The sequence below is a fragment of the Trachypithecus francoisi genome, unplaced genomic scaffold, assembly GCF_009764315.1.
Source record: "Trachypithecus francoisi isolate TF-2019V2 unplaced genomic scaffold, Tfra_2.0 Lachesis_group16, whole genome shotgun sequence".
NCBI lineage: Eukaryota > Metazoa > Chordata > Mammalia > Primates > Cercopithecidae > Trachypithecus > Trachypithecus francoisi.
In genome coordinates this window covers 91,750,231-91,765,414 of record NW_022681461.1, presented here as the reverse complement: position 1 = coordinate 91,765,414, position 15,184 = coordinate 91,750,231, and the positions used below count along the sequence as shown (strand labels likewise).

At 53.1% G+C, this 15,184-nt stretch overlaps 2 protein-coding genes across 3 annotated transcripts; both read left to right on the top strand.

Moving 5' to 3' along the window:
• Positions 1-3,661: 3,661 nt before the first annotated feature.
• HRCT1 (histidine rich carboxyl terminus 1) lies at positions 3,662-4,714 on the top strand. Its single transcript, XM_033238123.1, has one exon. It carries the CDS (start codon positions 3,853-3,855, stop codon positions 4,204-4,206), a length of 354 nt encoding a protein of 117 aa, XP_033094014.1. The 5' UTR covers positions 3,662-3,852; the 3' UTR covers positions 4,207-4,714.
• Positions 4,715-7,031: 2,317 nt separating this feature from the next.
• SPAAR (small regulatory polypeptide of amino acid response) lies at positions 7,032-9,515 on the top strand. 2 transcript variants are annotated; one of them, XM_033238122.1, is made up of 2 exons: positions 7,032-7,486; positions 8,068-9,515. In XM_033238122.1, exon 2 carries the CDS (start codon positions 8,375-8,377, stop codon positions 8,600-8,602), a length of 228 nt encoding a protein of 75 aa, XP_033094013.1. In that variant the 5' UTR covers positions 7,032-7,486; positions 8,068-8,374; the 3' UTR covers positions 8,603-9,515. The 2 variants fall into 2 exon arrangements, with proteins under 2 accessions (XP_033094013.1, XP_033094012.1); XM_033238121.1 differs by having other exon boundaries at positions 7,032-7,519.
• The last annotated feature ends 5,669 nt before the right edge of the window (positions 9,516-15,184 follow it).

The following is a 15,184-nucleotide window of genomic DNA, read 5'->3' as shown; positions in this document are numbered from 1 at the left end:
ATGGGTCCTCTGAAAGATATGTAGATCATTTTCAAACATGTTGGTTCCAGGCAATGGGAAAAGAAGAAAAATGGAATATTTATAGTTTAGTTTTCTAGATTGGGAGATCCCATCGACCATGATTAGGGCAGGGAGAGCTTCTGAGAACAGGAGAGAAATTTGCTGTTCTGCTATGCAACTTCTTTTCACTATTTGTTGAGGTAGTCCAAGGTTGGCTGGAAGAATGTCCCCCCTTCTCTAACTGGCACAAGCACCTGGGTTAGAAACCTGCTGGCCAATGTCCCTACTTTTCTGTGCAAACCAAAAGACGAACTGAGCCTTGGCTACCTTCTCTGTGAGTAGGCAGTCGCAGTTCCCAAGGTTGCTCAATTTGTTTCTCGCTTACGCCCATCTCAGCCTTGTTCCTAGTCCTGGCTGTCTACTATGGGGCTTTAGGGAGACTCTCCTGGGGCGTATCCTCCATTATTTCTCAGGAATGTCCTTCTTTAGTCGATACACCCATCAGCTTGGCTCCATTTGTATTGTATCTTGTTGAAATTCCTTAAAGTTTGTGGGCCAGTAATTTGATTTTTTTAATGGATTTCTGGTGTGGAATAGGATTTTCCCTCTTTTGCCTCTGTCTATTTTAATAGGAACTTGGAATAGAGAGGATTTAAGTGCATGGGCCCAAATTATGATCTATAAACAACCATCAGATATCATAACTTTTGACAGGTCAGAATACAAAACTGATTTATTTACAGTGTCACCACTAGGTGGTGCCACCAATTAGTGAAAACAATGTGGTTGCTAAGGGTAGACTTCCAAGAACCACCTGCAGCTACTACAAGCACAAGTTTGAGTTGTCTGGAACTTGTATTCACCTGTGCATATTTACATGTGCATGTGCACACACAATTATTGGTGTATGAGTTTTCCTACAGAGCAATATTGATTTACAAGCATGTGCATGAGTCTGTGTACCCTGGAAATATGGGCATGACGCTAAATAATATGAGTTTTGAAAAGCTTACTCATCAGCTGTGTGGTCTAGAACTCCCGTTCCTTGGCTAGGAAGTCCCAACCCTGGGGAAGAAATACAATGACAAGCTTTTCTGAGGCGGGGGATCCGGAAACACAGCCACAGTGTCCTTAAAGTTATCAGTCCTGCAAATGCTTGTGTACAGTGTACAGTCAAGCCCCTAAGAAGGTCTCTGTCACTTTTTTTTTTTTTTTGAGACAGGGTCTTGCTCTGTTGCCCAGGCTGGAGCACAGTGGTATGATCTTGGTTCACTGCTATCTCAACTGCCCAGGCACAAGCAATCCTCCTGCCTCAGCCTCCTGAATAGCTGGGATTATAGACATGTGCCACCATGCTCAGCTAATCTTTTGTAATTTTTAAAGAGACAGGGTTTTTTGCCATGTTGCCCAGGCTGGTCTTGAACTCCTGCGCTCAAATGATCCATCCCCCTCCGCCTCCCCAAATGCCGTGATTACAGGCTACTGCACCTGGCTGTGTCACTTCTTAACATTTATGCCTGGTGTTCCATTATTGGAACGCTAAGCATGTGGGAGTTATTTTTATCCTACTGATCAAGGTCATTGCCAAGGTCTGATTGCAAAAATTCAAAAAATTGCAACCTTAGGCATAAATGGGTTAAGTCACGGAGGACTGTATTCTCAATGGCTGTCCCTCATTGCCCCCATGAGTGCCCAAAGCATCTAATCAAATGTTCACTTTGGGATCCTACTACCCAGATGGGGAGTGAATCTGTGCCTAATGAAACAGATGTCATGTGTATGTGTATGTGTTAGGGGGCCCCCCAACCCCTGCACCCTCCAGGTTTATTCGCATCTCCACCTCATCTTCCCACTGTCTCTGTGGAAGGCCCTGCTGATCTCAGGCTCTCACTCTGGATGGCTCCCTCACTGCAGGGACAGTACTCTGTTGAGTACCTGCTGTGTAGATTAGCACACAAGGCCGGGGGAACTTAGGGAAGTCTTTCCCTTCTCTGGCCTCAGTTTCTCCATCTGTCAGTGAAGGCTGGGTCTGGGTGATTCCAAGGGGCCCTTTTTGCTGATTGAAGTTCTTCAGGTTCATAGTAGTAAGGTCCTGCCCTGCTGCCAGCGGCTGGTGTGGGGTGGGAGTCTTCTTGGAGAAGTTCTGAGGATGAAAATCCCGTTTGGCTTCCTCCTCCTCCTCACAGCAGACTTCCCTCCCTAACTTCCCTAGGGAAGGCAGCCAGGCTCCCAGGGCCCCAGGAGTCTGCAGGAGGAGTTCTTATTCCAGCATCATTAAAAGTTCAAGTGGCTCCCCCAAGGGCCGAAGAAGTGCCAGGAATCATTAAACCTGCTGCCCCCTGAGCCCAATTTGGTTGAAGAGAATGTTTAGCCTTTTCATCTGCTGAGGGTTTTCATTAAGGGTTTGAGGCCTCCCTGAGAGAACTCACCTCAGATTGAGGTAAGAGGGGGAAGGGTCCCTGGAGGTCACTTCTTGCCCTGGGAGTTCTGCAGAGGAGACAGGCTGGGTCAGGGCGAGGGGTTTGCCCAACATCACAGGGTGGAGGTGCTGCCAGAACTCAGAGAACCAGCCTTGCGGTGTCTGCAGACATTCCTCCAGGCGGCAGGGAAGTGAGCCTGGAGGGAGGGGCTGGGGACTCAGCCTGGAGGGACGCTGCAGAGCCAGACACAGAGCTGGGGCTTTGGGGAGCCCCACTGCATGTGAGGAAGGGCTTGGAGAACAGCCCAGCACGCCCACAGCAGAAAGGGTTGCCAGAGAGAAAATGAGCACCTGTGGCTGAGGCCTGTCAGCAGGATGGGGCGGCGCCTCCCGGGAGGAACACAGAGGATCTGAGCCTAGCGGGTGGGCTTGGAGGGAGAGTCAGTACTGCTCAGATTCTGCCGCACTGTAAATGCTCCACTAGGTAGGAATGGTACTCACCACTGCTGGGCAGGGGGGTTGTGACAGAGCAAGGAACATGCCATTTATGGCCATTTGAGACTGCTGAACTGGGAACCAGGAGGCTGGGCCTGTGCCTGCCCTCTCTGAGCTCAGTGGCCTCCTTCTTGCCTCCCAGCAAACTTGGGCGGATACCCAGACCCTCCTGCCTCCCAGAACAAGCTGGATGGAGGACTTCGCTGGATGGCAAAATCTGCCTGTGGTGCCTCCCTGAGCTTCTCAAGCTCACTGAGCTCAGGATGACTCATCTGACAGAGCCTGACTCAGCCCTGGAGGGCTCTGCAGGCTGCAGGACAGGGAATCACAGACTCTCAGACGACAATGTCTCCTGAGCCATGGAGTCCATTGCAGTAATATCAATGGCAAACATGTGACAGGAGCTGGTGTTGCTGATTTATGCATCTCAACTCCTTTAGTCCTCAGAACACCCTATTAAGGAAGGAACTGTTAGCAGCCATTTTACAGAAGAGGAAACAGAGGACAGAGAGGTTAAGTAACTTGTGCACAATCTCACAGCAAGTGAGTTGTCTGGCTCCAAAGCCCGTGTTGTTCATCTCTGTTCCACACAGTCTCTGAGAGGGGACTGAAACCCGGAGAGGGAAGGTCACTGAGCCAGGGAGCAGGAGGGTTTCTTTCCTCTAGACTCAGGGCTCCTCCCTCAACCAGATCCATCCTGACAGCTCCTCTGTCTCCACCTGGCCTCCCTGCCAGGCCTCCTCAGAGTTAACAGCAGCCTGGCTTCACCCTTGGCCAGCAGTTGCAAGTCCAAACAGGCTTCGCCCACATTCCCTGGCTGCTCTCCAGCCCGCAGCGGAGACAACAAAGTTCAGTGACTGAGAGGGCTGAGCGGAGGCTGCTGAAGGGGAGAAAGGAGTGAGGAGCTGCTGGGGAGAGAAGGACTGTCTGGCTCCGAGATGCTGGACCTCCTGGGGAGCACGGCCCTCGTGGGATGGATCACAGGCGCTGCTGTGGCGGTTCTGCTGCTACTGCTGCTGCTGGCCACTTGCCTTTTCCATGGACGGCAGGACTGTGACGTGGAGAGGAACCGTATAGGTGCAGGGGGAAACCGAGTCCGACGGGCCCAGCCTTGGCCCTTCCGGCGGCGAGGCCACCTGGGAATCTTCCACCATCACCATCATCCTGGCCACGTATCTCACGTGCCGAATGTGGGCCTCCACCACCACCACCCCCGCCACACCCCTCACCACCTCCACCACCACCACCACCACCACCCCCCCCACCGCCACCACCCCCGCCATGCTCGCTGAGGCTGCTGCCGCCGGTGCCTGTGGACAGCAGCTGCCCCTGCCCTGCCATCTGTTCCCAGGACAAGTGGACCCCATGTTTCCATGTGGAAGGATGCATCTCTGGGGTGAATGAGGGGAACAATGGCCTGGGGCTTGCTCTGGCTGCATTTGCATGCTATGCCCCAGTGTACTATGGCTGCAGAGAATGGAAGAACACTGGGGCCTGAAGTGCTGAAGGGTTTAGGGAGTGGAGAGTAAGGGTGCTCTTTTGGGGTTGGACAGCCCACCTTGTGACTGTAACTACCAGTGAGCCCCAGAAGTGACAAGGGTGTCTTGGCAGAGCCAGCACACAAGTGGATGTGAAGTGCCCATCTTGACCTCCTCATCAGGCCGCTGAAAGGCCTCTGGCGGGCGGGGCACTGGGAGAGACCCTGAGAATGTCCTTTTGGTTTGGAGAAGGCAGTACGAGGCTGCACAGTCAATTCATCGGTGCCTTAGTCCAAGAAAATAAAAACCACTAAGAAGCTTTTGTGAAGAGGCTCTTGATTGCAGCATAGTGGGAGGGAGGGAGCTGCCCAGCCTGCGTCCTCATTGCCCTGGGACCTCCCTCTTTGATGGGAAGTGTGTGCCTGGAGCAGGTGGCTTCTGTCTGGGTCTTAGGGGCTGCTTGTGGAGTGGGAAGAATTGGGTGGGCTCTTTCTGAGCTCTGAGGGAGGATTCAGGGTTTGCACAAAACCCTGCCCACAGCAGGTCATGTGTGCACCAGCAGGGCTCTGGCCTTCCGTGGGACAGTCCAGGGCCTTGGGGAGAGGAAGGTTGGAGTCACTGCGAGGCTCGCTTCCCAGAGCTCTGCTCCTGTACTCTTTTCAGCCCATGTCCAGGGCAGACTGAGCTCTGAAACTCGAGGAAGCCCCATCCACTGGCTGCCTTGAATCCACTTTCCTTGGTAACTGGGTCAGGGTTTCTTCTCCAAGGCTTGTGTCTTCAGCCATACTGCCCCAGTTGGTGCCTGTGCGTGGTGGGAGGGCTGGGAGGCAGCGAGTGGAGTTCTTTAAAGTGGAGTCTGTGATGCTGGGGTGCAGGGTGTTGGATGGCCTTGGGAGAATGCTGGGGTCTCCCTGTCCTCTTCTCTCCAATGGGTTGGATAACAGAGATGCCCCCTTGCCAAAGCCTGGAGGCTCGTTGGAATATGCTCTGTGAACAGCTGGTGGGATCCACAGCGAGGGAGGAAGTCTGGCTCTGAGGCCTTCAGCCTGTGCCTGTGAGATGAAGTGGGAAGTGGGGGGAGACGAGGACTGGGGGCCAGGAGAGGCAGTGGGGAGGGGCTGGAGAGCAGGCCAGAGAGTCAGGGGCCTGGTGACTCACGGGAACAGAATGTCCTCTTTCCTTTCTATTTCCCAGTGGATTCTCTGTGAGGGCTGGAGGAGGAGGGTGTGAGAGAGGAGGCAAATTCACACTGATTTCCTCCACCTTAGGTTTCTGGGCTGGGAAAGTGGACCCTAGGCTGCCGTGCAGTGTTGATTTTCTCTGTAGTGTCCTTCAAATCCACCCCCTTCTCCATTCCCATGCCCTGCCTAGCCCAGCCCCTCCATCCCCCTCCTGGATTCCTGCCATGACTCCTCTGGCTGCTCCCTGCAGCCCTGCCCCTTTCCCAAGTATCTCCAGGCTGATTTCACAGATGAATCAAAGACGGGGAGGAGATTCCCTGAAAGCCGGAAACGGGAAAGGAAGCCTATGCAGGGCAGCAGATAACCCGCTGAGCAATCGGCCTTTATTCCAGTTTAAAAATGAGGAACCACTCAGACAATCCGCAAATCCGCAGGTGGCCTACAGCTGCGTGCACACAGGAAGAACAGGCGATGAGAAATCAAAGGAACAAATGTTCAAGCTTGAGGCATAGTCCCCTGGTGCCCTCTATCACCCCAGTTAAGGAGGTGATGTTGGTAACTCAACCTGAAACCACAGGCCCCACAGATCAGCCCATCGTTTCCTTCCTTCTGGCCATCCCAGTTAATACAAATAATCTAAGGAATTGGCTTCCTGTCGCGGCCCACAGCCTGCTCCATGTGGAGGAGGAGCCCAGGGCCCAGCTGGTCTCATCATCTCAGAAAAGGGACAGATTGAGGATACGACAGGCCATTGCTTGCTCTGAAAAGTTGCTCTCCCATTCTGTGCAAAGTGCCAGTTTCCTAATACTGGTTCTAAAGCAAGTTCCCTTGGGCCTTGGAGAAACTGAAAAGGACCCAGGCTGTGTGAACTTGGGCCAGCCCTCTGCCCTTTCTGGCACTTTGCACCCAGATCAGTAAAATCACAGAATCAGATGGTTGCTCTGTGGTCCCATGGTAACTGGAAAGTGCACTGTAGGAGTGGAGGGAGGGTGGTCCCTCCTGGGCCATTGCTCACTTCTGTTAACATGGCTAATTCAGAATGGGCTACAGGCAGGTCATTTTTTTCTTTTTTTTTTTTTTTTGTTGAGACAGAGTCTCGCTCTGTCGCCCAGGCTGGAGTGCAGTGGCCGGATCTCAGCTCACTGCAAGCTCCGCCTCCCGGGTTTACGCCATTCTCCTGCCTCAGCCTCCCGAGTAGTTGGGACTACCGACGCCCGCCACCTCGCCCGGCTAGTTTTTTTTTGTATTTTTAGTAGAGACGGGGTTTCACCGTGTTAGCCAGGATGGTCTCGATCTCCTGACCTCGTGATCCGCCCGTCTCGGCCTCCCAAAGTGCTGGGATTACAGGCTTGAGCCACCGCGCCCGGCCGACAGGCAGGTCATTTAACCTCTATGACCACAGGATCTTTATCTATAAAATGGAGGCTGTCTTGCTATCACTATGCAGGGGTGCTGGGGAGGTTATATGAGATCATGTCTGGTGAGGTCCCATGCCTGGAGTTATTGTTCTCACGGCTCTGTTTCCCAGAATATGGACAAAATGGGGCTAATAGTCCAGTCTCCTTTCTGGAAGTGGTGGGGGTCTCAGGAGGTGTTGGGTGTGAAAGGGCTCTGACCTGGCAGACCAACTCAGTTGCCTGGGCCTAGCTTATTCCCCTGACCTCCTGGCAGGGAGCAGGGTGGAAATGGCCTGGGGTGCGCATGGTGGGGCAGGATAACTGCTGAGCGGGGGTTGGACAGCTGCAGTGTGGATCCTAGGCCCTCGCGCACAATTGGAGGAAAGAATTCAGGAAGTGCTCACAGTTGCTCAGACATCTTGGAGCCAAGTTCCAAGTAGGACGGAGGCTGCAGCACCCAGGGAGGAACGCCAAGGTTTCTGGGACAGCCACCAGTCCAGGAGGCTGCAGCACCAGGTACAGCCAGGGCTGGCTCTTGGGAAGCCCAGGGTAAGTCTTCATAGTATAAGAGTGTGAGCAACAGGCTGAGCAGGCAGCAAAGAGGGTGGGTGAGGCCAGCACCTAAGAAGGCTCTTCCGGGACCTCTGGGTAAACAGCCCTACAGTCATGGACAGGGCAGGGATTCCCGGGGAAGAACACGATACTCTATCTAAACTGCATTATCCCAGCGCCATGCAGAAAAGGAGGCCAAATGCAACCTGCTCCTGCCTCCAGCCCCCGCTGAAGGCCCTGGCACCTGGGGTGACCTGTGAGTGTCCCCTGCCTTGCCCAGAGCTGGCGCATGCCTTCCTCCCTCCTCATGTCCCTGCCCCCAAGGGCTGGGGAGGCAGCAGATAGGCCAACTGAAGGACTGGCCCAAGGTCCCTCCTGGGGAGGAGCCGGGATACTCCTGCATCCACAGTAGGGGGAGTATTTTGTCTTTGGTCTGAGTGTAACTTGCTCTTGAAATCCGTAGGCGTCACGGGAGGGCCAGGGCTGGCTAGGCTGTCTCTGTGTGACGTCTTCTGACCCCTCCTCTCCACCTCCTCCATGTCCAGGGAGTCTGTGCTCACGTCTTCCAGGACAGTGCTTCTTCTAGAAGCTGACATGGAGCTGACCACAGCTCTTGGAGGCCTGGCCTGAGGCTTAGAAAATAGACAGAGATCATCTGAGATTTGAGCAGTGGGGCCACGTGGCAGCGCCCGATGGCCTGGAGCAGGAGCAACCCAGGGACTCGGAGCAGCATCTTCTTAGGAGACAGAGGGAGAGCCGCCGGAGGAGCACGGGGCAACTGCGATCACCAAGAGCCTCCTGTTCTGGATGGGAGCGAAGGCTCTGAGAGGACCTAAGGTTGCTTAGCGGGCCATGGAAACGGCAGTGATTGGGGTGGTGGTGGTGCTGTTCGTGGTGACTGTGGCCATCACCTGCGTCCTCTGCTGCTTCAGCTGTGACTCGAGGGCCCAGGATCCTCAGGGGGGCCCTGGCCGCAGCTTCACGGTGGCCACGTTTCGTCAGGAGGCTTCTCTCTTCACAGGGCCTGGTCGCCATGCCCAGCCAGTGCCGAGTGCCCGGGACTTCTGGACCTTCATGTGAGGCCTGAGTCCCCAGGATTTGCTGTGCCGATGGGTCAGACTCACCCGCCCCTCAGCAGGCCTTCCCGGACCTTCCCCTCCTCCCAGGGCCTTCTCCCTGTCCTTCCCCTCCTGTACTGTGAACTTCCTGTCTCCCCCCATTCTAGCCTTCTGTGCCCTCCAGGCTTGGGGATCCTTGTTATTGGGACCCCTGACAGCCCAGTCAGGGTCGACCCACAGGATGGGGCTTAGGAGGGGTCTGAGGAGTGAGTGAACAGACACGGCGCCGGACTGCACAGTCGGCTGGCTTTGCTGATCTACACCAACCACTGAAATATCACTGGGATGTATTGTAAACGGTGTGCCTATGACTCCCACCTGAGCACGCAGCACCCTCGAGTGGCCATTTTTAGAAACCGCTGCTTACTTGCTCTCCTAATTGATTACTTTTGCACATTGCACAGAACCCAACCTCGAGGCCTGCTCCCTGCCAGTGGCCTGAAATCAGCCCTAAAATTCTGAAACCAAAAAAGGTGCTTCCTGGGAACAAGTGATTTACTTTAGATTTGAAAATGTATATCCTTTTATGGGCCTTTCCAAATCTGATTTGAGAAACCACAAAAGGAAACAGAAGAGAAAATAAGAGCCACAGAAAGTACAATATGTTTTATTGACAGGAAAGCCAGAAATAAGATTTTTTAAACATATTTTTAATGAGACTTTATTGCTATATTCCACTTCTATTCTCAGAGAATGTGAATGACTTGTGTCACTTCAGAGTGACAGAAAAATCGGGAACCGAAAGATAATTCCAGACAAGTTAAAATGTTATGTTACATTCAGAGCTCTTGTTTTCATCACAAATAAGGAGATATTCAGTTTTTATTAACAGAAAACCCATTCTCCCATGGCCATGGAATAAATGCTGTGCTATATTTAAGGAATTTGGTTGGAAGGGTGCAAACTTGTGAGCCTCCTGGCTCTTATGTCTGTATCCAGCCCTGAATAGATGGCTCTCCCAGGACCTGTTTGTTGAGGAGGGCAGGACTGAGCTTTAGGGGGGCTCTGGCCTCTAAGGGTGTCCAGACAGGCTGCCCTTGCCATGTGGCTGCTACGGGAAGGGCTCTCAGAGAGAGTGGCTTGGAGCTGGAGAGGTGTGGGGGCAGGGGGCGGGAAGGGGCGGGGAGACAGTGAAGCTGACAGAGAAGGAAGTGGAGGAGCATGGTGGGCGGGGCTCAGCCCAGGTCCAGGAGGTCCTGGGACCATGTCCTGGACACTCCTGACACCAGCCCCCCACACAGGGCCTTCAGAGATGCACAGAGAAGGGAACTGGCATGTGTGGGGAGGCCCTGGAGATGGAGGGAAGAGAACTTTTGAGGGCTGTGTTCTCGAAAAGCAACAGTGAGACAAAGTTTGGGTGCAAGATATTTATCAGGGATTAACACCTTTAAGGGGAAGAAGGAAGAAGCAAGATTGGGTAGAGGAAGAAGTCAAACCGTGATGCAGGTCCTTAATATCTCCACAGCTTTGCTCCGTCTCTGAGTCCTTCTCCCCTCCCCCAGGGTCTAACCTCAGCCAGGGCAGCTCTCTGCAGCCGAGGCAGGCCTTGAAGTCCTTCCTTTCTATTTTATTATTATTATTTCTTTTATTTTATTTTAGGAGATGGGATCTCACTCACTCTGCCACCTGGGCCAGAGTGCAGTGGTGTGATCATAGCTCACTGCAGCCTTGTATTCCAGGCTCAATCAATCCTCCCACATCAGCCTCCTGAGTAGTTGGGACTATAGGTGCATGCCACCATGCCTAGCTAATTAAAAAATCCTTTTCTTGTAGAGATGGGATTTCACTATGTTTCCAAACCTGGTCTCGAACTGTCCTGGCCTCAAGTGATCCTCCCACCTTGGCCTCCCAAAATGTTGGGGGTACAGGTGTGAGCCATTGCATTTGGCCGAAGTCCTTCCTTTAAAGGGGACCTGGGCAGCACATCTCCATAGGAACTCAGTGGGGTCCTGTTCTTGGAAGAAACTGGACTGGTCAGAGGTGGGTGAGTGTGTCCAGATACAAAGAAAAACCTGGGCATAGGAGATTCATGATGGGAGAGACGGCTGTGCAAGATCTGGAAGGGAGAAGAGTGGGCCTCAGTCTCCCCCTCTCCTCCGCCAGAGTCAGCTCTGCTCCAGCTCAGGCACCCTTCACCAGGAGCCAGGCCCAGGGCTCTGCTCTTGTACTGTGTGGTCACAGCGCTCACTACGTCGGTCCGGGAGGATCTGCAGGCTGGAATCACAGGGCTGTGGAAACAAAGTGCTGATGAAGTGGACATGGGGAGGGAGCCTGGCTTCCCTCTGCAGGAGACAGGCCGTCTGCCAAGCCTGGCATGCTCTTCGTTTGTTCACTTGCCCATCTGCCCACCCATCCACCCACCCATCCGTCTCCTCCTGGAGTAGATGCCACCTCACTTACCTATGCATTCATTCACGTATTCATTCACTCCTCCATTCAGTAAACACTGCCTGGGCACTGACTGTGTACCCAGCCCTGCCAAGGGAACGTGGGGGTCAACTGGACATTTGGACCCCGTGGACACCTAGATAAGCCTGCAGATAACACACTGTAGGTGCTCGGGGAAGGAAGCGGAGCTGGGAGGAGGAGGCCTTGTGAGCTGGACTTGGAGAAGAGAGGGGACTTCAGAAAGCAGAATTTGGGGGAGGTACTGTGGGCAGGGGGAACAGCATGAATGGGGGTTCTGAGCGCATATGGGGGAAGGAGGTCAGCAGCTCAGCTTGGCCAGGCACAAGGAGATGAGGCTGGACAAGAGCCGGCTCCTGGGGAAGCGCTTCTGGCCACATCTGGCCAGCATGTTTCCAGGCAGTGGATGACGTAGGCAGCAGAGAGGCAGCTTTGCTCGCCAGGCTGGCAGGCCCAGCCTCTGGAGGTACTTGCAGTGTGGCAACATGCTGTCGCTGCAGGGAGGGTGGCTCCTGTATCAGGAGCTGGAGAGAAGGTCCTCGGAGGATGCTAATGAGGCCAGCCCCACGTGGAGGTGGATCCAAGGGGTGGAAGAAGCCGTCCCAGGAGAGCAGGAGTTCGAAAAAAGAGAGTTGCCAAGGCCAGCACCCTGGAATGGGCTGACAAAGAGAGGGGCCGAGGAAAAGCAACAGGAGTTGAGACAGGAAGATGGGGAGAGTGGGGAGCAGAGAACTGGCGGTGTGGGGTTGCCAGATTTGGCAAATAAAAAGACAGGACATCCAGTTAAATTGGAATTTCAGACAGGTAACGAATTTGTTTTAGTATAAATATGTCCCATGCAACATTTGGGTCATAGTTACACTAAAACATTGTTCATTGTCTATCTGAAATTCAAGTATAACTGGGCACCCCGCATTTTATCTGGCAACCCTATGGAGGGGAAGAGGGTTCGGAGAGGGCGGACCCGCCAGGCAAGAGCACAGGGAGCTGGACAGGGGAGCCGAGATGAGGCTCCTGCGCTTTGCAGCGTGAGGGGTGACGGTGATGAGGACGCTTTGAGTGGAGGGAAGTGGGGAGCCCCCTACACACGTTCACACCAGATGTGCATGTGGTGTGTGTGTGTGGTGTGTGCATAAACTGTGTGTAGTGTGTGTAGTGTGAGTGCGTGTTGTGGTGTGTGTGTGTGGTGTGTATGTGATGTGTGTGGTGTGTGTGTAAGGTGTATGTGTGTAGTGTGTGTGTTTTGTATGTTAGTGTGTTTTGCGTGAGTGTATGTGGTGTATACGGTATAAGTGTGTATATGGTATATATGTGTAAGGTGTGTGTTGTATGTGTGTAGTGTGTTTTGAGTGTGTATGATGTGTATGTGGTGTGTAAGCTGTAGATGTGTAGTGTGTGTGGTGTGTATTTTTGTATGCTGTGGTGTGTGTGTATAAGCTGTATGTGTGTAGTGAGTGTGTATTTTTGTATGCTGTGGTGTGTGTGTATAAGCTGTATGTGTGTAGTGAGTGTGTGTGTATTTTTGTATGCTGTGGTGCGTGTTGGTCCCAGGTACTCCTGCCATTCTCCCCAGTGCAGCCTGCTGTGTAAGAAGTGGGAGGGGCCCAGCAACAGGGCAGCAGAAGCCTCTCTCTGTGACCGTGGCCTCTTCTACTGTCCCCAAGGGCAGGAGGTGGCGGTGCAGGGACAAAACTGAGGCTGGCGCCAACATGCAGCAAAGCCAGGAGTGCTTATCTGGCGGCAGTGAGGGAAGCGGCTGTGCAAGGTCACCCTGGAATCTGGGGCGGAGCCACACTTGCACGCAGGCCTCCGAGCTTCCAAACCAAGCGTTCTCTCCATTCATTCTACTTCTCTTGCTGGTTCCATTTACTGGACTGACTGACTTATTTATTTATTTATTTATTTATTTATTTATTTATCGAGATGGAGTCTGGCTTTGTCGCCCAGGCTGGAGTGCAGTGGCGCGATCTTGGCTCACTGCAAGCTCCGCCTCCCGAGTTCACGCCATTCTCCTGCCCCAGCCTCCGGAGTAGCTGGGACTACAGGCGCCCGCCACCTAGCCCCGCTAACTTTTTGTATTAGTAGAGACAGGGTTTCACCGTGTTAGCCAGGATGATCTCGATCTCCTGACCTCGTGATCCGCCTGCCTCGGGCTGCCAAAGTGCTGGGATTACAGGCGTGAACCACCGTGCTCGGCCCATTTACTGGACTTTTATGACACACCAGGCACATCGTGCTTCCTCTGTGTCCTCTCATGAGTGTTTACAGCAACTCCATTGCCTCCATTTTACAGATGAGGGAACCGAGCCCCCACGCTGTGAGCCACTTTGGGCGAATACCAAATCTGCAGAACAATGCTAAGCTGTCATTTTCCTCCATAAGTGATATCTGCACCCAACCAATTCTCAGGAGCCCTGTTCATATCTTCAGGAGGAGGGGAGCCAGGGGATCTGATTTGCCCCAGGTTCACCTGAGCAAAAGCCTTGCTGGCACCTACCCATCTGCTTTTTTTTTTTTTTTTTTTTTGAGACAGAGTCTGGTTCTCTTGCCCTGGCTGTAGTGCAGTGGTACGATCTCAGCTCACTGCAACCACTGCCTCCCGGGTTCCAGCGATTCTCGTGCCTCAGCCTCCTGAGTAGCTGGAATCAAAGGTGCACACAACTGCTCCTGGCTAACTTTGTATTTTTTTTTGCAGAGTAGGGGTTTTACCATGTTGGCCAGGCTGGTGTCAAACTCCTGGCTTCAAGTGATCCACTGGCCTTGGCCTCCCAAAATGCTGGGATTACAGGTATAAGCCACCATGTCCGGCCCCGTCTGCATCTTTGACTTGAAGAAGAAGCAGGTCTTTGCCCTCTACAGTTCTAATGGGCAGTCCAGGAAGCCTCCCCCATAGAGTAAACTTCTGTGGAGGACTGGAATTAAGGGTTAACAGTCATCAGTCCTGACCCAGCCTGCTTAAGGCCTTCCTAAGGCTTTGCACCTGCAGAGATACAGGTCGTGCCTCTCGGAGCAACGGGTCTTGCTTCCCCTTCACTCCTGGGGCTTCTGTCAGCTCTACATGGGGCAAAGGGCAGGGAGAACCTTGCTCAGTCCCGTCCCAGCCCCACTGGGACGTGGAAAGGCTAATCCAAGCCCCACCTCTGCCACTCATTTGCTGGGCTTCAGTTTCCCTGGCTGTATGGAGAAGATGAGAATCCCATCCTGGCTTGTCTAGAGGATATGTGAGAGTGAAGATCCTGGGAACACAGCTGTCAGGAGCAGTCAAGGGAAAGAGGTCTGCCTTGCCCCGCCCGCCCCCTCCCCACCACCTCCAACCCTCACCCTGCTCTTTCTCTGCATTCCTGGACCTGAAACTCGGGTGGCGTTTCTTGCTGGGACAGGCTTTATTCCAGAATCTAGGAGGCCTTGAAATAACACCTTTTCCGGAAAAGTACCTTCCCTAAAGGAAACCAGTTGTTCCAGGCAGTAGAAAAGGGTCACTGTAACTTGCCAGGTCCCCGTTCCCCTGAGGACATGACATTTGAAAAGGCAGACTCAGTTGAAGACAGAGACCTGCACCCCTTGCCCAGTGCCTCCATCCAGCATATTGGTAATAGTGAAAAGTTAGAAATCACCTCGACACCAACAGGAGGGGGCTGGGCTGGCAAATCGCAGCACAGCCACAGAATCAAACGCTAGGCAGGCGTAACAACAATGAGGTAAATTTAAACTCATTAACCTGAAAGGGCGTTTATCTTGTATTGGTAAATTAAAAGGAAATTAGAGGACTATAAATGTGGCTGCACACTTAGATGCATAGAAGACGATGTGGAGGAGCTGTATGCCGAGGTGTTGATAGGTCATTGTCTCTAGGTGGGTGGGATTGTTTGTGCATTTTATTTTATTTTTTATTTTCTTACTATTTTTTTTTTTTTGAGATAGAGTTTTGTTCTTTTTGCCCGGGCTGGAGTGCAGTGGCACGATCTCGGCTCACTGCATCCTTTGCTTCCTGGGTTCAAGTGATTCTCCTGCCTCAGCCTCCCGAGTAGCTGGGATTACAGGCAGGCACCAACACACCTGGCTAGTTTTGTGTGTTTAGTAGAGACGGGGTTTCACCATGTTGGCCAGGCTGGTCTCGAACTCCTGACCTCAGGTGATC